General features: G+C 40.0%; 1 protein-coding gene across 2 annotated transcripts in view; it reads right to left on the reverse strand.

The window, feature by feature from the left end:
- The window catches only part of GRIN3A (glutamate ionotropic receptor NMDA type subunit 3A), a 290,587-nt gene that overhangs the window by 79,435 nt on the left and 185,191 nt on the right, over positions 1-25,961 (reverse strand). For both annotated transcript variants that reach the window (XM_030292703.1, XM_030292702.1), the window contains exon 5: positions 21,761-22,808. In XM_030292703.1, the coding sequence (XP_030148563.1) occupies positions 21,761-22,808 (1,048 nt within the window). The remainder of the gene's footprint in view (positions 1-21,760; positions 22,809-25,961) is intronic.

Below are 25,961 nucleotides of genomic sequence, written 5' to 3' on the forward strand. Positions count from 1 at the left end.
TAGTCAAGTAAACGTGTCTTTTACTGAGGCTTGATTTTCTATCAGTATTTAGTTTTTATGTATTCAAATTTTCTTCTAATATGCATAATTGCTGAAAGAAAAAGCTGTAGAACAGCCATGAATTATGGCTTTTAGGGGAATGAACATTGCAGTTAATGTTGCAAGACAGCTTCCATTATAATCCCGTTTTCACATCCTTGTGACTTCTTAGGGGGGAGGAAGAATTTTCCTTTGAGCTAAAATTTTCCATGGTTTGACTCAGCCCAAGGTGATTTTAAAAAATGAAACATTTGTACAAACGTTTCCATTTATTCTTGAGTTATTGTATTTGGAAAATGCTGTTCATTTTTACTCCAAGTATTATTAATGCATAAAAAATTCCAAGTATGAATGGCTATTAAAACTTCAGTCATTATATGACACTTGTCTTGGATGTTGGCTAGATTCTTTCTTTATAAAACTATATTATACCATTTACTGCAAAATGGTTAAAATATTTGTTTTCAGAGTTTTATTGTAATGCTTGGTTGACACACAGCTTTTCAGAGAGGAAATAAATATTTAGGTTACTTTCACTATTTTTTAATTTATGAAGAACTCTAAAGTAACAAAATACATTTAAAATAATTTTTATGCTTCTTGAATTATATTAATCAAGCTTCCAATTTTTTAGCCCAGCTCTGTTTTAAGGGTGCTTCTTGTAAATGTCACATTGTTGAGACTTTTTCTAAAAATGTCACTTTCTTAGTGAAACCAACTTTCAGGGAGAATTACCAATAGTTACCATAAAACCCAAACCAGTTCTTCCTATATCTAAGGATATCTACTTAGAGCGTGGGGCATGTGTTTAAGTATTTTGTCCTGTTGGTTTGTGTCTTTAATTTGTGTTTTCCTTCCACTTATTATTTGATATTCTGAAACATAATCTTCATTGTGTCTACTTTTCATTTATTTTTTTTAAATATTTTTTTTTTAACGTTTATTTATTCTTAAGACAGAGAGAGACAGAGCATGAACGGGGGAGGGGCAGAGAGAGAGGGAGACACAGAATCGGAAGCAGGCTCCAGGCTCTGAGTCATCAGTCCAGAGCCTGACGCGGGGCTCGAACTCACAGACCGCGAGATCGTGACCCAGGCTGAAGTTGGACGCTCAACCAACTGAGCCACCCAGGCGCCCCTCTACTTTTCATTTAAATGTGTATGACTTTAGATCACTTGTTTATATTTAACCATGCTAAAACTCTACTGTCAGTGTACCTCCTCACAAGATGAGGAAACATGTATACATAAAGTGTGATAACAAATGCAAATTATATTATCACTGAAAATAATAATAGAATTTAATTGTTTGAAATGATACTGAAATACTACTGAGAGGTGACCTGTGCAGTCAGTAAGTCTTGGGCCTTTCCCGTTTGGTGGCGATCTTTATATTCTCCAAGTGAATCACATGTGACATCTTCACTAGGTAACTGTTTCACATTAAATGACCTCTTGGTCGTCTCTCTTAGAATCTTGTACTTATTGTTCCATTCAACACAACCTTTTATTTATTTATTTTTAAATTCCAATTCCAATGTAGTTAACATACAGTGTTATATTAGTTTCAGGCAATACAGATTTTATGATCTTATCTGATTTTGTCATCCTAATTACTTACCCATTGAATATTGTCTCCCTAGTCTTTGCATCTTATTCTTTCCTTTTGTGACTGGAAATGAGGCATTTTATAAAAAATGGCCTGGTGTTGGGGCACCTGGGTGGCTCAGTTGGTTAAGCATCTGACTTCGGCTCCGGTCATGATCTCGCTGTTCGTGAATTTAAGCCCCACATCGCGGTCTATGCTGACAGCTCAGAGCCTGGAGCCTGCTTCTGATTCTGTGTCTCCCTCTCTCTCTCTGCTCCTCCCCTGCTCATGATCTGTCTCTCTCTCTCTCAAAAATAAACATTAAATTTTTTTTTTAAAGTGGCCTAGTGTTTTCTCATTGCAAATTCTGCTCTGGTGCACAAGCCTGTACATATATACATCCATACACACATATAAAATGTACATAATATATGCTATATTATATCTACTGTATACTTCTCATATACACATATATCACATACACATGTTATTACATTACACAGTATATCCACGTAATATTTGTAATAGGTGTGTATATTCTGAGAAACGTGTATATACATTTTACTATACTGTATTCTTTTTCTTTTTTTAGCAAATATATGTGACATATAACATTGTGTAAATTTAAGGTGCACAACGTCTTACTTTGATACATTTATATATTGTAATGAGTGCTGGTTGTAGTGATTTTTATCACATTGCATAGTTATAGTACAATATTGTTATCTATACCATTATACTGTGCATTAGATCTCTATGGCTTATTTATTGCTTGTTGCAAGTTGGCATGTTTGAACAACATCAATTTTATCCCCCTAGATCCCTATCCTCTAGTAACTACCATTTTAGTCTGTTTTTTACAAGCTTGACTTTTTTAGATACCACATATAAGTGATATCATTCAGTACTTGTCTTTCTCTCCTGACTTATCTCAATTAGCACAATGTGCTGAAGGTATTATTTTCTGATTCCATTTCACTTTTTCCTCTAGCATATCCACCTAGTTGTTCCTACCATTTGGAGGGAGGTCAGATCGCTGTATCTTACTCTCAATATTTGCTTGTTAAAGCTTCCCCATCTTCCTACCCTTTAAAATTCTGACTCATCATACAGAGTTTAGTTCTGCTTACTTCCTGAAGGAGGCCTTCTCTAACAGTGCCCCTCTTACCCCAGTTGGTCAGGCTCCTGTTAATACATTGGCGTAACATTCTATTCGTCATTATAACATTAAAAAATTTTTAATGATTTATTTTTGAGACAGACAGAGATAGAGAGAGAGGAGCGGGGAGGGGGACAGGGGATCCAAGGTGGGCTCCACACTGACCTCAGCAAACCCGATGCAGGGCTCAAACTCACAAACCACCAGATCATGACCTGAGCCAAAGTTGGACGCTCAACCGACTGAGCCACCCAGGCGCCCCTCATTATTATAACATTTATCTCAGTTATGGTTATTTAATGTGTGATTCCCCTGCTAAAATGAAAGCACTTTGAGGGCAGGATTAGGGATCAGACTTGTCGGTTGCTGTAACCCCAGCCCTTGTGTTAGAGTGGCAGACATATGGTGACTTATACATATTTATGGAATGGATGGATGAATGAATTGCCTGCCCAACATTCTCATTTTAAAAAATAATTTCTATATTTGAAGTCATTAGTCAATATGACTAGGCATTTAATATAGTTTTTCCTATAATTGCTATAGAGAACAGGCTAGTTATGGTACTCAATGGCTGAAAGCATTTCAACAACTCTTGCCCATGGGGAGCTATAATTTCACCTTATGATATCATAAACCACTCAAGGATTTCATGTAGTTACCAGAACCTTGGGCTAAAATTATAACCCTGAAAGCCCCTGCTGCCTATTAGTCATTTGGTACATGACACAAAGCAAAATATATTGTGCATTCTTGGACTTCAGGTTGGCTCTCAGTATATTGGCTGCTTGATTTTATATTTGACCTGTAAAATATTCAGCTTCCTGAAAGTTTAAACCATCTGAAAACCTAAGGTAATTCACAAGTACTAGATCTATATCAAGCAGTAAATAAATATATTATGAATTTCTTATTTGTTCTGATAATTACTTTCCTCAAATTGCGGAGCAAACCTTTGGGAGCTGTGAGTATTCCTTCCCTTGTATGCTTAATAAGTTTTTGGATATGGCTTATATGAGGTAGCACATTGTACTGAAATGATGATAGGTCTGAGATTAGGGGGCTTGGGTTTAGGTAGCAGCTTGACCTTTGGAAACAAGTCACTTAACTTTTCTGAGCCTTGGTCCTCTCCCTGTTTTACTTATTTACTAATTTTTTGCTTTAATGTTTATTCATTTTTGAGAGACAGAGACAGAGACAGAGAGCAAGCAGGGGAGGGACAGAGAGAGAGAGGGAGACACAGAATCCAAAGCAGGCTCCAGGCTCCAAGCTGTCAGCACAGAGCCCGATGCAGGGCTCGAACCCACGAACCACAAGATTGTGACCTGAGCCAAAGTCGGACATTTAACCAACCGAGCCACTCAGGTGCCCTGGTCTTTTCTCCATTTAAATGTCTTTTCTGCTGCAGAGATGCAGGAGATAAACTGAGGTGCTGGACTGCAGCATCTGGGAAGCAATGGATTGCTTTACAAATGGTTCACGTCATTCTTATCTGTCATATTAGTGAAGCAAAATGGTCATTTTCTAACAGAGTGTAAAAGTGAAAAGAAAAACGCTGGATCAGGATAAAAGTTTGAATTTCCTACATGTAATACTTCTTCTCTCAGTACTCAGTTGTAGCCAAGAACCTGTTACCTGCCTGCAGTTAACATGATGCGAAAACAGGGCCAGCACCCTTCATTCCTCCTGATGAGCTGGAAACCATGGCTTGTCAAGTGATTCACAAGATGTGAAGCGCAGGGTGAGAAATGGTTTAACAATCGTTCAAAGAAGAAGCTGACTGACTGGTTCCTATCTCCAAAGAGGAAAGAGCAAGAGTAAAAAGGCTTAAGAAGCAACATGAAGAACTTCGCACTGAGGGTAGAGTGGTGACAGAGACCAGGGATTCTTCTCTGAAGTTCTTTTTTAAAAATTTTTTTTAACGTTTATTTATTTTTTGAGACAAAGAGAGACAGAGCATGAACGGGGGAGGGGCAGAGAGAGAGGGAGACACAGAATCGGAAGCAGGCTCCAGGCTCTGAGCCATCAGCCCAGAGCCCGACGCGGGGCTCGAACTCACAGACCACGAGATCGTGACCTGAGCTGAAGTTGGATGCCCAACCGACTGAGCCACCCAGGTGCCCCTTCTCTGAAATTCTTTAGGTGGTGGACTGCTGTGTTGCTGGTTTGCCTAGAAGGCACGAAGTAGTATAGATCCGTTTGATGGTGAGGCAGGTGGATGATGGACAGAACGGTATAGGTCCACTATCCAAGATGTTTACCAGCTGGGCTAAAGTTGTAGTTGGTGAGCTGGGGCTCTAAGTGAAAGCATCCCTCAGGTGTTGGGAGAGGACTGGAGCTAGAAATCACTGGAACTCTGAAACTGTCAATAAGGCATGATGCTAATTATAAGATGCCTGTGGAGCTTAGTCCTGGAACATGTCACTGCTGGAGGTCAAAGGTAAGAGTGGAACCACCAGCAAAGTAACCGGATGCTGGGGCAAGTGGGAACTGACTTGTCGATGCTTCTCCAATTGTCCTACAGAAATGAAACAGCCAGGGTCTCATTAATATGCAGATTCTGGTTCAGTAGGACTGGTGTAGGGCCTGAGATCCAGCCTGAAATTCTGCATTTCTAACAAGTCCCTGGAGATACTAAAACTGCTGGTCCTTGGACCCCACTTCTGAGGAGAAAGGATCTAGACAGGACATCTTAAATTCTCCCTGAATGAGAATGAGATTGGTTTCTGAGCTTCAGGGGCCAAAGTAAGGAAGAAGCCTGTGTCTGAACATGAGGCAAAAGTGTCCTCAACTCTGAGAAGTCGAGAGCGAGGGGGAGCTGGATCTTGGAGGCAAGCTATGCTGGCTGCCTCCTCCTTTGGGCTCTTGCACAGATTTGATGGTTGGTGTCTTCTCCCTAAAATTCATCAAGTGGTCCAATGATACATATTTTCCTTGCTGTTTATGTAAGCAGAACTATCTAGTCTAAATTAATAACCCATACAGGAAACTAACAGAAGTCTCCCCTTCGTCTTATCTTGAAATGTATGCAGTATATATAGGAGCCGCCTGGAGGAAAATTTCCTTATACAAAGAAATGGCTGTTGGAAGAATTTCAGGACCTGTGCCAGGAAGAAAGAGTTGAGGCGTCCCTGATACCACTGTATTCTAGTGGCCAGCAACCCTTGTACATAGATGCCAATTCAGTAAAACTAAAAATGTTAGTAACATGTTTTTACAGATGGACTGTTTTATTTGATTTTTTTAATGTTTACTTATTTTTGAGAGAGATAGAGAGCGAGCAGGGGAGGGGAAGAGAGAGAGGGAGACACAAAATCCGAACCAGGCTCCAGGCTCTGAGCTGGCAGCACAGAGCCCGACATGGGGCCTGAATCAGCGAGCTGTGAGATCACGACCTGAGCTGAAGTCGGACGGTCAACTGACTGAACCACCCATGCATCCCAGGAGTATTTCATTTTATATGCTTGTTTTGTATAATCTACTTTTTTTTACTTGACTATATATCTAGCTCATTTTGTTTTCTATACAGCAACATTATATTTCAGGGAAAGAATGTACCCTGCTTTAGCCAATCTGTTAATGGCTAGAAATGATTTCTAGACTTTCAATAGTATAAACAATATCCGTTTTTTTTTTTTTTTTAAGATTTTATTTTTTTAGGGGCACCTGGGTGGTTCAGTCAGTTAAGTGTCTGACTGTTGATTTTGGTTCAGCTCATATTCTTATGTTTTATGAGTTCGGGCCTGGCATTGGGCTCTGCGCTATCATTGCAAAGCCTGCTTAGGGTTCTCTCTCTCCTCTCTCTGCCTCTCTCTCCTCTCTCTCATGTTCTCTCTTTCTTTCAAAATAAATAAATAAGCTTAAAAAAAAGATTTTATTTTTTTAAGTAATCTCTACATAGACCCAATGTGGGGCTTGAACCCACGACCCCCAGATCAAGAGCCTCACGCTCCACTGACTGAGTCAGCAAGGCGCCCCTCAGTAGTATAAACAATATCTTGATGAACAGAGACTGATTTAGTCTCTCTTCTCTCTGAACAAAATTTATGTGAGTTGAGTAGTGCTCAGGGAGAGTGGAGTAACAGTTTGAGAGATTTCCCAGAGATTAATTAGCACCAGGGTTCATACCTGGACACTATAGCTTCGTTTGGAGACTCTGAACTGTAGCCAAGAGGAGAGAAGGTGCCATTTTATAGGAGTGGTGGCAGGGGAGAAGGGCGGCATCTGCGACTGTGACAGTGTGCCACGGTGGTGCTGGGGAGAAGATACTCTGCAGATAAATAACCCCTCCTTAGTCTATGAGGTGCCCGCAAGGGCATATTCCTGCTGCAACACTTCCCTGGGTAGGGTGTTAGTGATGATGATGGGGAGGGTGGGGTGGAAGTTAATCTTTCCTGGATCTGTGTCTCTCACTTCTTCATCCCTACATACTGTGTGCACAAATTCAAATGTCACAGCCTCAGCAGGGGTCTCTGCCTTTGAATCACCTTTGTGTGTGAGCAGCTTTCCCAGACTAAGTCCAGGGGTGGGGAAAGGGCTACTTCAAATACACCAGGTTGGAAAGAACATTCTTACTACACGTGTAAATGAAATACTGAGTAGGAGTAATCAGTCAGATTTTGTTGGGTATGAATCCTGCCTCTACCATTCATTGGCTGTATGGCCTTGGACACGTTTCCTAATTTCTTTTAGCCCCATTTCCTCATCTGTATGGATGCAGTAAAATTTAAATGAGAAAAATCCATGTAAAGCAGTTAGCACAGTCCCTGGAACATGGCTGGTATCCAATAAATGTTATTATCATTATTACTTATTGATATTGTTTCCAGTTCCTGTCCCTGAAACTATATCAGTGGTCTTATTATGAAGCTAACATGTACATACATATGAAAGTTCATACATATGACCCTCAGGGTTGATCATCACTTTACGTAAATCATGGGAGATACATATATTTATATGCATACATTCACTTATATTCTTATTTGCCAGTAGATTCACCTCCATTAATTTTATATCTTCAGATCACACATGAAAAAACCTCTAATTCAAACATAATTTAAGGAGACGTTGACAGGTCTTGTTTTGGCTGGATGAGAATTTTCTGTCATTTGGCATTTTTTAAGCAGGAGCTTCCTAATAAAATGCCATGGTAAGTGCAGTTCTTGAGTTTGAAAAATATTAATGGATTCTGAGAAACAAAACATCTTTCTGAACTCAAGCTATAAATAACATCATTTATGTTATATACATTATATATGATGTATACATTGCACATATACACACCTAATATATACATACATACATTATATACACAGTGTATGTAATATATATACAACATATTTTATATGTGTGTGTGTGTGTACACACACACACACACACACACACGTATCTGTGCATTTGGCTGGAGCAGGCTTGTACGCAGTTGCAGTTGGGAAAGTGAACCCTAACTTGGCTGAATTTCCCAGAGTTCACAATGGAGCTGAGCTCACAGTTAAGCCTCCTGACATGCCACTGGATGGATACCAAGGGTGGTTAGATCATGCTAGCTCCTGATCTGATTAAGAATCAAAATGTGAAATTGATGCTAAATCATAAAAACACAGCCCTCATCTTAATTCACACTGTGAGGAGCTAAAATGTGTATTTTAGACATAAAAGAAGCCCCTCAGGGGTTGCCTGCAACTTCTTAGGACACACAGAGATATTTATTAAGCATGAAAATGAGATTCTTCACAGGGCAAACCCTCAAACCTAAGATGCATCGAACTTTTATCTATCCAACACCAGGACTTTGTCCTCTGAATCATCCTACATTACCTCCTATTGGGGCTTTCCTTTTATTCATTCCATAGCATCTAATATGAGAGTGGTTCAAGTGCTTGTAAGACCAACATGTGGCCAAGACGTGTCCAGCAGGACAGAGGCAGAGGGTGGGAGCCCCTCTCACCTGCATTTGGAGGGTGTAGCCACAAGATGTCCACATTATGTCCAAAAATGACTTGGAGTAACTTAACTCTCCCTAATTACAAATGTTATGTGTCCATTTAACATGTGTTTAATGTAAATATATGTGTATGAACACAGAGTTGGTAGATATCTGTACCAATTGTTTATAATTAAGATGTGAATAGTCATAGATGTCCTATGATATATTTATTGGTACAGAAGTATCTATGCATACAGATAGTGCTTGCTAGGCAGGCTAATAATGTAAACAAAGTTATAAGCCAATTTTCCCCTAATTTAAGAGAAACGTTTGTAAAAATTTGGCACATTCTCTGTATTCAAATGAAGGAAGTGATCTTAGACATTCATGAATGCAAACCCAGCAGGGTGTCTAGTTGAAGACACTTTGCTGCTGTTAGTATGAGTTACTGTATCTATTTGAAAGCAACAAAGCTGCAATTATTTTTAAAAATTCTATAAAGAGGCTTTCTCAAAAATATTTTGGAAGTAGGTGAGGAAATAAACAGATGACATGCTCATTTGTTCAGTTTTCTATTTATCAATCTGAATTAGTAAAATGTTTTTGGTGTTCCAAAGTTTTTTGTATTGAAGAACAGGAAGCGAAGGGAAATAACCCAATTTTTCAACTCTGAATAGGTGTCAGGTACCGTGTGTCTGATCTTTACTGGAACACTAAATGTTTCTAACCCAACTCCATAATCTGCCACCAGGGACCCAGAACCACCCAGGGGAGGGCCATGTGACCTGGCCTGGCTCATGCTCTCATTCGAGGATCCAACATCCCTGATCCTTGGCTCCAGTACAGGCATCATGGTCTTAGGTATTCTTTGCTTTGATGATCTGATTAAACCAATCTCATGGCTCAAACACTCCAGGTCACTCTTGGATACAACTTGGAGTTCACTTGGGTATACTTTCTAATTGCAAGTGAGAGGTCCTCCTACCTTCTGCCTCTCTATTCTCCTGGACACATGTTGATCACTTCTGCTTGGCCTCATAACAAGTCCATGATTTACCCAACACTTAATGAGTGATTGCTATAGACTTAGACTCTAAGGATATAGGTGCTTTATTTTATTTTATTTTATTTTATTATTTATTTATTTTTTCCAATATATGAAGTTTATCGTCAAATTGGTTTCCATAGGTGCTTTATTTTATGTAGATCTGGTCACCACTCTGATGGAGTTTATAACTTAGTGGTAGATGGAATCAGAACTTCAGCTAGATATTTCACATCCATTTTCTCTTGTAATCTTTCCAAATGAGGTCTCAGAGGCCATGGCAAGTGACTTGCCGAACTTCACGCAGCTAACCTATGATTGAGGCATACTTCAAACCTGGATCTGGCCAACACTAGAATTTTGCCCTTTGGGTCATATGGTACATTGCCACTTACTGTGGCTTTCCTTCTATTTGTTCCATAGCATCTAGTAGGAGAATGGTTTTATTTAAAAAATTTAAATTTTATTTTAGACAGGGAGAGAGCACAAGTGGGGGAGAGAGGCAGAGAGAGGGAAGGGGGGAGGGAGGGAGAGAGAGAGAGAGACAGAGAGAGACAGAGAGAATCTTAAGCAGGCTCCACGCTCAGTGTGAAGTCCAATGAGGGGCTCAATCCCACGACCCTGAGACCATGACCTGAGCTGAAATCAAGAGTCAGATTGAGCCAACTGAGCCACTGAGGTAACCCAGGAGAATGGTTTTGAATGGTCTTTTTGAATGATGCTTCTCCCTACAGAAGGCTATAGCCCTATTCCAATGATGCTGACATTTTCCATTCATTTATTAATCGAACAACATTTACTGAATATATGGTGAGAATCCAGTGGTAAGCAAGACACAACAGGGCAATTAACAAGTAAACAAATAGATGACATGACAGTTTCAGATTGTGCCAAGTCCTATGAATAAACTGAGTGGGAATAAAAATTTGCTTCAGAAAGTCTCTGTGGAAAGCACAGCATCTTTATAGTTGTTATGTTTATTTATTTTTTAGAGAGACAGAAAGAGCAGGGTAGGGGCAGAGAGAAAGAGAAAGAGAGAAAAAGAGAGAGAGAAAGAGAGAGAGAGAGAGAGAGAGAGAGAGAGAGAGAGAATCCCAAGCAGGCTGTCAGTGCAGAGTCCGACGCAGGGCTCGATCTCACTAACCCAACCGTGAGATTGTGACCTATGCTAAAATCAAGAGTGGGCACTTAACCAAATGAGCCACCCAAGTGCCCCAGCATCTTTAAAATGTAAACATTTTAGGGGCGCCTGGGTGGCGCAGTCGGTTAAGCGTCCGACTTCAGCCAGGTCACGATCTCGCGGTCCGGGAGTTCGAGCCCCGCGTCGGGCTCTGGGCTGATGGCTCGGAGCCTGGAGCCTGTTTCCGATTCTGTGTCTCCCTCTCTCTCTGCCCTCCCCCGTTCATGCTCTGTCTCTCTCTGTCCCAAAAATAAATAAAAACGTTGAAAAAAAAATTAAAAAAAAAATGTAAACATTTTACTACACGAGTGCCACTGATTGAGGACCTCACTCTGCCTGGATTCAAAAGTCTGTAGACAGCAGCAGTGAATGTGAATCAAACATCGCTGCTGCGAGTATGGTCTCATGTCTAAATTATTCTCATTCTTGGCTTATTATGTACTTTCTCATTACATAAATAAGCCATGAACACTGTAGAAAATATGGAGGGAAATACTAAAATATTTCCTGTAATTACACTGCTCAGATATCAGTGCTGTTAATACTGTATTATATATTCCCTTCTGGTCACTTCTCTTTATAGTTTTATGCATGCATATTAAAAAATTAGAAATATAGTATATGGTTTTATATCCCAGCTTTTCACTTACTCATATTTTGATTTTTTCACATTTAATTATTATAATTTTTTTATTAGTTGAAGTATGGTTGACATATATTATTATATTAGTTTCAGGTGTACAATTGTCTAACATTCTAAAAGCTCTTCAGAATCATCTCTACCGGCTACATTTTTATAGCACATAGGAATATTATAATGTATTCCTTGTGTTATTGTTAGACATTTACATGGTTTCCTAGTTTTTGCTATTTTGGGTAAGAGTGCAGTGAATCTTTGTAATAAATTACTGTCCATATATTAAGTTATTTCCTTTGGATGGATTCCTAGAAGTGGAAGGAAGTGAAGGGTGAAGGGGCATAAACCCTTTTAAGGCTCTTGATACAAATGGCCAAGTTGATTTATGAGTCTATTGTACCAACCTACCCTCCCAATAGCAGTATGTGCTGGTGCTGGTCTTAATGTATTTCAACCAAGACTGAAAATTATCAGTGAAAGATTCCTAATATGATAGATAAAAATATAATCTCATTACTGTTTCAGTGATCATTTCTTCGATTATAAGTAATATTTAACTTTTTTTATATTTGTTGGTCATTGTATTTCTTTTTTGAATTGCTGTTAACATTCTTTTTTTTTCCTCGGTTTTTTTTTTTTTTTTTTTTTTTTTGGTGGGGCCTGAACTCACGACCCTGACATTAAGACCTGAGATGAGGGGCGCCTGGGTGGCGTAGTCGGTTAAGCGTCCGACTTCAGCCAGGTCACGATCTCGCGGTCCGTGAGTTCGAGCCCCGCGTCGGGCTCTGGGCTGATGGCTCAGAGCCTGGAGCCTGTTTCCGATTCTGTGTCTCCCTCTCTCTCTGCCCCTCCCCCGTTCATGCTCTGTCTCTCTCTGTCCCAAAAATAAATAAACGTTGAAAAAAAAAAAATTAAAAAAAAAAAAAAAAAAAAAAAAAGACCTGAGATGAGATCAAGAGTTGGACGTGTAAACAACTGAGCCAGCCAGGCGCCCCTGAATTGCTGTTAATACTCTTATTTATTATCTGATTTTGACATTACTTAATGTATACCTTGCTCTCTTCCTGAAAAGATTTAAAGCGGCTTAAAGGCCACACAAAATACAAGACAGCATAAATTAAAATAGGATGAAGTAGGGGGAAAAAAAACAATATGAAGCCAGGAATGATGCTTTTTAAGATGCATAACGCAATGTAAGTAAATCTGCTATTAGTGGGCAAGCAATTGCCTCCAAACCTTCCAGAAGTTAGCTCAAAAAGAGAACCTTGCCATTTACCCAGTTCACAGTGAACGAGAAAGAGAGAGAGAGAGAGAGACAGAGAACTAATTGTTCAAGATAAATGTAATTAACATTGGTATTAAAATCTGACAAAACTTTTAACTATTCTTATTTTGTGCCTCCTAGTTGTCAGACACAATGCGACTTGTTTTACTTGGATTATTTTAATTTTCATGACTACTCAGTGGGAGCGGGTGCTGGATTAATGCCGTTTACAATAGTGCCTGGCATATCAGAGTGGTCAATGAGTATTAAATTTTCTGTTATTATTACTAAGATTAAGTATTTCAATATCTAGAAGAACAAATCCCTTGAACCTTCTTTTTTTAGATTAAATTCAATATATATAAAAGAAATCTATTCAAGGTCCGGACCCCTCCACTCCTTCCAGACAAGACAAAACTCACAGGTGTCTGTACTTGGCCCTAACTCTTTGTTTTCCTAGGTCATGGTGCCCTTCATTCTCAGAAAATAGAACCCAAATACAAAACATAATCTTCTCTAGCCTGACCACAGCCCACATCCTGGACCAGTCCCTGGATGGAAGTCTTTTGAGAACCCCACCACCTCCTGCTCCAACTGGCCAAGAGCTGCCCCCCTCCCTACATGGGCAAGCTCTAACCCTCTCACAGACTTCACACCCCCTGAAAAGGCCCAGCCTGGGGGCACTCTTGTTTTTTTTTTTAAAAGATTATTCATCTTTGAGAGAGACAGAGAGGGAGAGAGACACAGAATCCGAAGCAGGCTCCAGGCTCTGCGCTGTCAGCAACAGAGCCTGATGCAGGGCTCGAACTCATGAACCGCAAGATCATGATCTGAGCCGAAGTCAGACGCTTAACCGACTGAGCCACCCAGGTGCTTCAAGGGGCCGACTCTTGATTTCAGCTCAGGTAATGATCTCACAGTTGTGAGATTGAGTCCCCAGTGGGGCTCCACACTGGGAGTGGAGCCTGCTTGGGATTCTCTCTCTCCCTCCACCACTGGCGGGTGTACAGGAACACACTGTCTTAAAAAAAAAAAAAAAAAAGGCCCAGTCTCACAGAAGCTTGGGGCAACATTTCTCTAGATGCCTGGTTCCTCTCCTCCCTTGGAGAGGGAATAAACTCTGCCCTGCTTGTTGTTCTACTCTTTGTCATGCATGTCACTGGCCACCCTAACAATATATATTTTAGAAGATTCAGCAACAAACAAGTCAACAAAAATGTCTTTTGGGGATTTTAATTGGATTTGCTTTACAACCTATTAACTAATCAAGCAGAAATTTACCATCTCTAAATATTCAGTCTTCCAATTCAGTAATATGGCAGTTTGCTTATTAATTTATAATTTATTAAAACAACCTTACTGAGATACAATTCACATACCATACAATTTACCCATTTAGAGTGTATAATTGGATAGGTTTTAGTATGTGCAAGATAGGTGCAACCATCAGCACGTTCTATTTTTTATCCAAACCATGTTGTGTTTTGTACATTAGAAAGTGTTTTAATGCAATTCTCACAGAGAACACTTCCCTGATCTATTATGGGTTTCTCTGCCAGAGTGAATGGGATGTGTCTCCTATTATGTTTTCTAGCTGGAAGTACATGGAACCCGTGGGAAGTGCGGCTCTTCTCAGACTATAGCGTTCTCAGAATTTTCTTCTTTTAAGAGGTTTTCTCTCTAGAAGAACCGTCCCCTCTACCTATTTCTTGTCCTACTCTTGTCCCCCTTTGCCTGGCTTTCCAATCTCGTAGCTCATGACGGAGTAGTCATGACTGCGGTTCTCTCCCTCCGGTCTTGGGGCTTCTCCACACGCTGCCATGTCACCCTGAGGTGCTCTTCTCCTAATACCCTCTCCGGCTCCTTGTTAGCTCATTTACATCCTTCAGATCTCAGCCAGACTGGAGGCTGAGGTTCCCCATTCAGATCAGGTCTCCTGTGAGGCTCTCAGATTCTACTGTATTTTATTTTGCAGTAACTTAACACGGTTTACATCACTAGCTGATTTATGTGCTCCCTTGATTGATGTCTTTCTTTCCCACTAAACTCCATGTTGCAAAGGCAGCATCTGTTTTCTCGCTGCTAAATTCCCAGCCACCTAGCCTGGTGCCTGGAACAGAAGTTACTGTTACTGGCTGAATTAGAGAAAGAACGAATGAATGGTTTGGTGTGGCTCAGTTTTCTTTCCCGTCGTCTCAAACTCCATTTTCGGTCTTGTTTGCCTTGGAGTTCTGGCATCCCTCCTTTGTTCAAGGCCAGCCTTTATTACATGAATTCATATGTTTTATTGGGCAGGCACATGCTGTTATATGAAGATCAATAAAGGTGGTTTTTATTATTTTGGGAAATGCTCATCATTTCCTACTAGGACTTCGAGAGTGTCCTTTACTTTAATATTTCTGGTTAAAGTTTGATCTTGCCTTCACAGCAGGTCTATTTAATAATTAATATTTACTTGAATGTTCACCAGGCCAGGACTGTATTTCCTAAGCAGCACCATCATCTGCCTGTACAAAAATGACACTAGCCTCTTATTCCCTCTATGGAGCTGACTTTTTGTTTTTTTTAAGACACACGGAGTTAAGGGGGCATTGTATGTGAGAAGCTGGAAAAGAGCTAGAAGGTCCATTAAAATCAGCAAATAGTTCATTTCAAATGCTTATGTATCCTTTCAACTGGGCCAATTCAACTCTATGAGGGGAGGTGGGGCTTCATTTTTTAGTGTGCTTTGTGATTTGTGAAGGGATTTTCTCATCTTGTCCCATATCTCTGCAGATCGAATGTCAATGGCTGGAAGGTTCTAAGAACGTCCAATTCTGCACCTTAGATCATAGGCCCAGATGAAGACTTTGCTGGATAAAAATAATACTGTGGTTTCTATCCACCTGTCGATCATCTCAAAATGCTAAGAGGAAATAACTCTGGATGATGAGGCAATGGGTATTTGCTTCCATCTGTCTGCCTTACTCTATTTTCTGCATTGCCTATAATGAATAGTGCTAGTTTTATGTCGGAGAAATACCCATGTAAGCTCTATTAAATATATCACTCATAAATTCTTGCTTTCATGGTCCCATGCTTCAAGAGCCCACCCGCTTTGAAGCATGGAGCTTGCTTCCCAGAAGAGTCGGTGGGAGGCTGGGAGAAGCTACATATATTACTTTTAGTGTAAAATAAATTATTCTGGCAAAAACAGTTAAGTGAAGATAGAACCATCCTTTTGAATTTCATTTGCACAGCAGTTCAGTCCCTCTTCCTTGGGGTTAGCTATGGGAGCAACCAGCAACAAGATGATTTCTTCCCTCCAACCCCAGTCAGAAAAAAAAGAAGTATTCTAACCTGCCCCGGCTACTGTAACATGTAGTGAATCATAAACTGGTGTGTTCTGCCCAGCATTTTGCTTTTAATTTTACTTGATTCAAATAGTTCGTTGAAGCCAGTGAATCTCAATTCTGAGATGGTGATAAAATATTCACGCTCTTAACAGTTTTATTAATTGTGATAAATGTATAGCCAGCATGCTAAACAATTATGATCACGAAGAAATATGGTGCCATTACATTCGCTCTAAGTTATCTAATATCATGGAAACAAATACTTATGTGGCCAGGGCTCAATTTACTGATGGGTTGTGTATAAATACAGATCACAAATCTCACTTTTTAAGTCAATAGGTTTTCATCCAAACACTTTTATAAGTGGTGTTTGGATTCCAAGATGGACATTTTTTTGTTTAAAAAAAAAAGATGTCGTCAAAATTTGGGGTGAGAAATAGAAACCACTTACAAAACACCACTATTATAATTTAAAACATTATAATGCAAGGGAATGGTAAGAGGAAAAGGAAAGAAGAGATGGAACTTTGGGGAGTCCCTTTTTCAGATCTGGGGGCTTACACGGCCTCTAAGAGCTGAAGACATCTATTCCTAGGAGCATGTTTCTTCCTAAGGTGCTTCTAGAAGAGTCTGAGAGGTAGAATTCTCAAAGTGTTCAGGCACACAACTATAACAGGGAGGCATGGGGAGATTATCCTGAGGTAACTAAAGAAGAGTTGGAGAAGGAAAAGAGCATTCATGTGGAGGCACACTGAAATCTGTCTGAGGTGAATTAACTGAGCCAGAAGATTGCAACCGGGATGAAAATGGCAGCAAGGTATAATGTGGGCTGTCCTAACATCTAGCAAATGAGGAGCACAAAAGGAGATGAAAAGAAATAAGATAGTGAGTTGGGGGTGGAAGAATCTTCAGAGGGTGACCAATACACCATCCAGCAGACACACAAATGTCCCAAGAAAACTACAGACTTCTTCGTAAATGACATGTTTTCACTTATCTGAACTAAAAGTCACTTCTATGTGACTTTTATGTAGATGACATGTTTTCACTTATCTGAACTAAAATGCCACCAAGTGTATTGGAAAAGTGAAAATGGAGTCTGGAAAAATACTAGGAAAAAGCAAACCATATAAACCCAGTTTCATCAGACATAAAACACACCCACGCACACACTAACAATTCTCACAGTTTGGACTGGGCGCTGGTCAGCCCTTGTCCTCTCTGATAACACTAGCAAGAAGCTAGACATGGCAGGTAGGATAATAACAATCTTCACCTCAAAAAAGTAAAAATTCAAGCTACAGAAAGAGGGGTCTGTGTGACTCCATTACAGGGCACCTTATCTCCTTATTTTCTACCTTGTCTCTCCTCAAATCCTCTTCTCCAACAGCTTGGGACTCCTTTATGCCTGTTGCTTTCCTTCAAATAGCAATTTTTCTCCCTACCACCTTCCTCCTTGGGAATCTCATACTCTCTTATGGCTTTAATACACAGGATCACCTTCTGGCCAGGAGTCCCACCAGCTTTCAATCTCACTCCTGAACTTGGGCTTCCAAATGCCTGCTGCATGTTGCCTGAATGTCCAAAACAGATTTTAAAATGCCACATATGAAACTGAACTGATCACTGTATTTTCTAGTCCACGATTTGCCTTTTCTGCTTCCTTGAATGGTACTGCCATGTCAGACACTCAGACTGCAACTTTGAAGGAGACTCTGTTGCCTCTCACACTCAGTTAACTGTCAAGTCCTAGTGACTTGATCACATTTCTTGCATCTGTCTTCTATCAGTGACTATAGCTACAACTTCAGCTCTATTCATTGTCTTTCTCTTCTAATCTTATTTACATGCTGCTGCCAGAGCAACCATCCTCCTAAATGGATACTGTTCCACTCTGCTATTCTATTGTTCAAGAACGTCAGTGAATGGGGAGCCTGGATGGCTCGTTCGGTTGAGCGTCCGACTTTGGCTCAGGTCATGATCTCACAGCTTGGGAGTTAGAGCCCTGCGTTGGGCTCTGAGATCTGCTTCAGATTATGTCTCTCATTCTCTGCCCCTCCCCTGCTTGCTCACTGTCTCTCTCTCTCTCAAATATAAATAAACATTAAAAAAATTTTTTTTTAAATGTCAGTAGATCTCTACTGTCAGGTGAAGTTCACCTGTCTTAGCTTGATGTCAGAGATCTTCTGTTATCTCAAGTAAACTTAATTTTTATTATTTTATTATTATTTTTTAATGTTTATTTTATTCTGAGGGGGAGGGGCAGAAAGAGATGGGGGCAGAGGATCCGAAGTGGGCTCCACACTGACAGCAATGAACCCGATGCAGGCAGGGCTTGAACTCATAAACCGTGAGATCACTACCTGAGCCGAAGTTGGATGCTCAACCGACTGAGCCACTCAGGCGCCACTGAACTTAACTTTTAGACAAGGACTTCACCTCCTTCGTTTCGTGGAACATATGCTATGGCTAAATTGAACTCCTCGATATATCCTGATTGTGCCTTGTACTTTCCACCTCAAAGTAGTTCATTCTGTTGCTTTGCTTGGAATGACCATTCCTATGTCCTTGACACACATACATGTCCAACTTCCAAGTGTTTTTCAAGAATAAGCACACATTTTTATCTTGTTAATTAAGCTTTCCTTTGGTATACTAAAGTGGAAGGTGATCACCCTTTCCTTGAACTTTGACAGTACTTCATGTTTTTAAACTTCAGCATGTTTACAACTTTCTAAGTTGTTTTCTCCTATACCGGTCTTATTTACTTCTGAATTTCTTGACATCATTTAGTACAAGAAAAAGATAAGTCCCCTAAAGAGCTTAGCATCAGTAGGACGAAAAGTGCCCGTGAGTAACTGCAATACACTTAAGAATGAATACTGATGACTGAAAGAGCATGAAAATGATTTTAATCATCTCTCTCTGTGGGAGGGTGAAGACATTCTATCATTTGCATAATACCACATATCTGGATGAAAACTGAACAATTCTGTCACTAATGTCATTCGCCCAAAGTCCAGAATGTCAAGTACTTCTTAGTCAAATAACCTGGGTATCTTTATGTGACCAAAACCTATATTTGAGAGACTTTGCAACATAGAAACAACACTAGGGAAGAAACACATATTACTGGGGGGAACTTTAGTGGAAATTCGTTTATTATCTCAAATTGAAAGCATTTTAGATTTAGGCTTGTCCCACTGCATTAAGAACTTACTAGCTATAACACATAGTCGGCTTTGTCTAGTTCTGCTCACTTTGTCTTGGGGGTGGGGTTAGATTTATAAAAACTTCACCTTTTATTCTGGTGGAGTTGGGGATGGAATGAGTGTCTCTTTTTGCTTAAAGAAATTGTTTTACTGCTGTGTACAGTTTATCTTCATGTTTTTTTATTTAATCCCCTAAAATAATCATTGCTTCAGGCTTCTCGCACACAGGATCCGTGACTTCATTCTGATAATCCTTGGTTTTGATTAATGAAACTTTAGTCAGTATTGTATTCACCTTTTTACGTTAATGGTCTGGAATCTTCACGACAGCCATATATTAGTTTGTTTTTTGTACTAGATTGCATTGAATGGTTCCCACTCTGAGTTTGTAATTTAAGCATCGCATTGGCAAGATTCATGTAAAAAATCTAGGTAAGGCTCTAACAAAACAATGAATCTTTGGGAGATCTACAGGTCTCGTCAGGCAAAGAATAAACAGAGGCTGCTAATACCACTGCAAAGCACAAATGCTGAAGCATCATGAAAATCTCTCTTAAGGGTGACACATTTACTTATGCTACAGACTTATTGGTGTTCACTAAATTCCAGCTCCTAACCTAAAACCCCGAGTGTGAATTAAAAGGCAATGCAGTTCCTTGCCTAATCAGTAAGCCATTGTTTGTTGAACCTTCTCATGAGGTTCATGTCACTTACCAGGAGGTTTGCAGTGTATGGGTCAAGTTTCTCATGTACATTTGTTTGCAGAACAGATCATATATCTTAGTACAAACCATTTATGAGAATTCTCTAAAGCTGCCACCAGCCCTCTGGGCCACTCCATCATTTGATAAAGACAGTTACAAATGTCTTATATGTTGGTGATCTATGAAATTAATTTTAAATGTTTAATGGAGGGGCGCCTGGGTGGCTCAGTCGCTTAAGCATCTGATTTGGCTCAGGTCATGATTTCATGGTTCATGAGTTTGAGCCCTGCGTTGGGCTCTGTGCTGACAGCTTATCCTGGAGCCTGCTTTGTTTTTCTTGTTTTTTTAATTTCTCTCTGATTTTATTTTTTATTTTTTAAATATAATTTATTGTCAAATTGGTTTCCCTACAACACCCGGTGCTCATCCCAACAAGTGCCCTTCTCCCTGCCCATAGCCTGCTTTGGATTCTGTGTCTCCATCTCTCTCTGCCCCTGCCCCACTCACACTCCAACTCTCCCTCAAAAATAAATAAAACACTAAAAAAACTAAAAAAAAATGTTTAATATAAATTTATAGTAAAGGTTCAATACCTTGAGACTTGGTGTGAAAGGAGTATTTGAAAAGGCATCAGTATTTCCCAATTTGAAATGCTCAGCTGAGCTCAAGTTGTTTTAAACACAGTGCATCCCAGGAACGCCCACTGAATTATAACTTTCTCTAATCTCTCTCCTAGGTGGGTCGTGCACATTGGAACACTCTTGTCCTGGATCTGAATTGTGTTCCCTGTCAGGACTGTAGTGCTCCCTTGGGTCTTACTCCAATTCCCTTGAACCCTGACAACCACCTCCTCACTACGAGTCAGGTTGAACTAGGTTCTCCATACTCCTAGTCACTGGAAGGTCCTGTTTTAATCCAGAGAGAACACAAATATGGCTCTCCTTGAGTATCACCACTGCTTTACCTATTTGCCTGAACTCCATCCATCTCCTCCCTTCAACTCTTAGGGTCAGGTAGATATCTAGGATATCAAAGGCAGCCTAGAATAGATATACTTCTTTGAATAACCTTGGACATTATAATGTGACTGTTGGCATCATCCCCTCAGCCAAGTTGGCCAGCTGTACAGCTTTCCGTATTGTGTAAAGACACCCTGTTCATAACTAATCTTGCCACTTCAGTTAGTTTAGTACTCCTTATTCTATGCCCATTGAGTTCTGTCGTGTCTGACTAAATGTTAGTTCTTTAATTTTAACTCTCTTTAATTCTAACTCTTCTTTACAATTTAAAACACAGATCCTACTATTTATTTTCATTAATTCCCAAGAGAAGTTATAAATCAGTTTTTGCAGTCTGCGTTGGGTAAAAATACTTTGTAAGTCTATTCTTTGATGGACATTCTGTCAGATACACAAATAACACAAGAGAAACTTACTAACAGACGCTCTTACAAAAAGACCTTCTCTAGCACAAACACCCCAGAACCCCCTCACTTTTTTTGTCTCATTCAATAAAACAATAAAATATTTAATTTAGTTCTTAGTCTCTATAGATGGCTGAGAGAATATTCTTGTGTTAGATGAAAGAACACAGACATACCACAGCTTAAGACACAATATATGGAGTTATAATGGGTGATAAAGAAAGCTAGAGTAAAAAGGAGTATTACCTTAGGATCATGTATTCCAGAAAGCTCTTCATAGATCTTCTCGCCTACCATGACAGCAGCCAAGTTCGCCGTGTATGTAGAGAGGCAAAACATACAGAAAATGGCCCAAAGGTTCATTAGAAACCTGCCAGTCCAGCATTTGGGGGGTTTGATGGCTGCTGTTCTACCAAACAAGAGGGCATAACAGACATTCAAGGCTGAAGAGAAGGAGAAGACTTTACTTCTATTTCGCCCCTTGGGAGTCATACCAAAGGGGCTCTTCCATTCATACAGAGTGAGGAAGATGGCAGTGATGTGCAGAGCCACAAAAATCCCCAGCCACATCGTCCAGTGGAGTGGCCACATGAAGGCTCCAATGGGAGCCGCCGTGTCTCGGGTCCTCACTAAGATGCCCAAGCTGGTGGAAAAGAAAGGGCTGGTAAAATCGATCACCTGGCTTCGTGCAGTATTGATGCTGAAGGAAGTGACTGCCAGGTGGGCTGACCCACTCAGAAGATCACCCACCAGCCCAGTCCAGTGCCCATTTTTCCAGGCTCCATACTTGCCATCCCCAACAATATAGAGGTCAAAGTCAAAGTTCATGTCTTCCGCTAGCTTTTCCAGCAGATCAATGCAATATCCATAGCAGCACTTCTTGAATTTGATGGGCACTGTATCATTACTGCTATGGAGGCTGCTAAAAAGGCCGTCCAATACAGAAGAGTCATTAGTCAAGGGGTTTAGACAGAGTTGGCCAGCAGGACACAAGCCTTCATCATCTACCTCCCGCGTGAAGACAAATGGATGCTCGATCAGGGTAACCACTCTCAGGTGTAGTTTACTTGGATGTTGGAAGTGGGTTTTGTGCCTCTGGGCCTGCTCTGGCCATATTCCATAGTCCATGACAATCTTCCCCCCTTGCCATCGGCCCAGGCGGGTCCACATTGGCTTTCCCATGGGGTCATGTTGCAGATTCCAGATGAAAAAGTTGTTTTCTGAGCTGATGATAGTGGAACCTTTTACTCTGATGGAACCACTGAGGCCTCTGAAAGTGGTGTTAGCTAGAAACCTGGCAAAGAGGAGCAAAGGCAAAAAGTAAGGAAGAGAGGTGAGGCCAAAGACAGGAAACAGTGCTCATCTTTGCTTCCCTATCTTAATAAAAAGAAACTCTAAATTTTTTAAAGGCATTGCCTGTAACTTCTGGAATTAATAAATTGGACTCCTTCTAAGAAAAGAGTCCTATTTCACTGAGCAAATGAGATCTCACCCTCAGGTTCTAACATCTGGGTTAGGTGCTTGGCTCTTGGTCTTACTCCAGATACCTTTTCTTCTCAGTTAAGGGATGTGTTAATTTTTTCCCATTGTAAACTGTTTATTCTATATTCTTACAACTTTCTAAGTTATGGAGGTTCTCAGCATCTTTAACATGTTTCGTTTCTACTCTTCACTATATTCTGTTGCAATGAAATCAGCTCACCAAATTTTTTTTGGTGCAGGGAATAAGTTTTAATAAGTATGCTTATACTTTTATAATTACTTAAAAATTGCATCCGTAATTCCAGAAAACAGCCAAATTTTACTTTCAATACTTCTCTTTTCAGAGTGGAACACATTTGTCCCCATGAGGCCAGTCAAAGCAGCAGGCATGTTGGATATCATCCATGGAACAAAGTGAAAGATGATAAATAGACTTGCAGATCTCAGGATAGCCTCAGGCTGCCCTCCCTCTAAATCATTAGAGAAAAACAATCGGCTCTGGCTCTGGAGAGAGCTTCTCTGCCCAAGTCAAAGAAAGGAAAATTACCAAGTGAATGATATCCTGATTCCTAACCCTGAAACCAGACACTGTCAAGTATGTTCTGATATGGGCAAGACAGGAAAATGCTTGGTCAGAGTCTGGGAAGATAAGGCACTACAAGGTAACATACAAGCTTGGGCACTTTTGTACTCTTAATTATGGCCTGTGACAGAAGAAAAGCCTAGACTTTAACGTCAGACACATAATCTCTGTTTGAATTTTGGTCCAGCCACCTTCTAGCATCGTCCTTGGAGACGAATTTACTAAACTCTTAAGATTCAGTTTTGTCTTCAGCAAAATGGGGAAAATAGTACTTCCTCCACTACAAGAGTTGGAAATAATGCATGTAAAATATATACCACACCTTTTTACACAGGGCGAATGTTTTGGATATGGTAGCTATTATTTAATGTCATTCAAGTTGTTTCAATCAAGGCTGTCCCCAGGTCACTCTTCCCTATCATCTAATAGGATTTCTCTTGTTGGAGACACAAAGTACTGCATTATGAGAAACTCATAGAGGTTACCCAAGACCTATGTTAAACTAAAAGGAATTACAATGAAACGTGGAATATAACACAGAGGTTTTTTTGAGGAATCAGCGGATACAAGTCTAGGTTCTCGGCAAAACACATTCATCCATTACCTGCCACCAGCATTACTCAGTAATTGACAAATGCATACACAAGTATTAAGAAGTTATGCTGCCACAGAAGGGGCATAGAAAAATCAGAAAGTGTGAAGAATGTACTAATTTTCATTAGAGATATAAATGTAAATCACATTTGAAGATTGCTACTATCACTAAATGCAATGAAACTGCTCATTTTGGTAGACTGCATGTAATGGTTAATTATTCATGTTAGCACTCCCTGGTGGGACTCTACCAGTTAGAATAAATTCTATTTTGCAACAAGTAATGAAGTCTCAGTTATCTTAGATTTTAACATAGTTTTATGTTTCTTTAGACAAGTAGGAACCAAATCATTAAAATATACAAATCAATCAATCGATAATTACCTAGGTACTATAAAGGGTGACTACAATTGTGTTTTTAATGAGCAATCTACTATTAGCTGTGTTCACACACGCACACACACACACACACACGTGCGCACACACACATACACGCTGACAGCCTAGGGAACAAAATGGTTTGTAGTAAATAGGTTAATTTCATCTGGTCAATTTGTTGATCAGGAAAGTAAATCTGGAGTTGTAGGAGACGCCCTTTACTATTTTAAGAATATCTGGGGCTTAATGAGTATAGATTTTTAGCCGGATGGACCCTTGAGGGACTGCCACTGAAAAAATACATACTTAAATCATCTCCGAAAAGAAATCTTTCAGAGATTATGTAACTCTCTCGTTCCAGTAAAAAGTATGTTTCATCAATATGTTAAGTCACATCCAATATGGCCGTAACTGAAGGGCAATGCTCAGTTGTCTCCGAGGCATTCATTTCTCACAGAAAGACTAATCAATCTGCATCTAAATGTCTTCAATTTTCCCAGGCCAGAAAACCCAGTGCCTGCTTCATTATGCAATTGACACCAAGAAATTGGGTCTCAGAGAATCCCCATTTACAGATCATCTGTCTATTTTATTTCCGTTTAATGGAGAAGGCAAATTAAAATAATCTCACTGATAGCTTTCAGTTATAGTCACCCTCACTATGTATTCTTTGTAATGTAATAAGAGTGTGTAGCAAAGTTTCAGTGCCTCCCTATACTAGTTAAAAAAATTAAAAGGGTGAAATCTCACTCTTGCTTAAATCAGTTTCTATCGTGTTCCTTTTTATTCTGCCCTACATTCTTCTTGGATGAACAAGAAAAAGAAAAATCGGGAATAACTTTATTGGCAAGAGAAACTGATAAAAGCACTGTTCTTAACATTAGAGTTACAGAGATGAAAGGCACATTCATTCTCAAGGACCTTAAAGTCTACCGATGGGGAGAAAGAAAAGCAAACAGGCAATGCTCAACCAGTATAATGAGTATCATGTTAGAGGTAAATCTGGGTGCCACTGGAACAGAGAGCAAAGGCACTTGCACATTCTACTGTAGAGATGATAGGAAATCTTAGAGGAGGAGGTGCCAGAGTTGAGTCTGTAAGAATGAATAGTTAGCCAGGAAGAGAAGCTGGGGACTGATGCTATTCACTCAGGGAGATGTGGGTGCAAAAGCCACAGAGTGCAAGCTGCGTGATGATAAGTGGTGTGAAATAAGGCTGGAGATGAAGGTGGGAAATGAATTTCAAAAGGTCTGAGGTTATGATGAAGGTAATGGGGAGCCATTGCAGAGATTTTATCTGGGGAAGGGCATGACCATCAGATTTGATTTTAAAAAGTTGTTTTTTTCCCAGTCAGCTATATAGGCAATGATCTGTAAGAAGGAGGGGGCTGAGCACACTTTCATTATGTGG

Source organism: Lynx canadensis, chromosome D4 (genome assembly GCF_007474595.2).
Source record: "Lynx canadensis isolate LIC74 chromosome D4, mLynCan4.pri.v2, whole genome shotgun sequence".
In the NCBI taxonomy this organism is placed as follows: Eukaryota; Metazoa; Chordata; class Mammalia; order Carnivora; family Felidae; genus Lynx; species Lynx canadensis.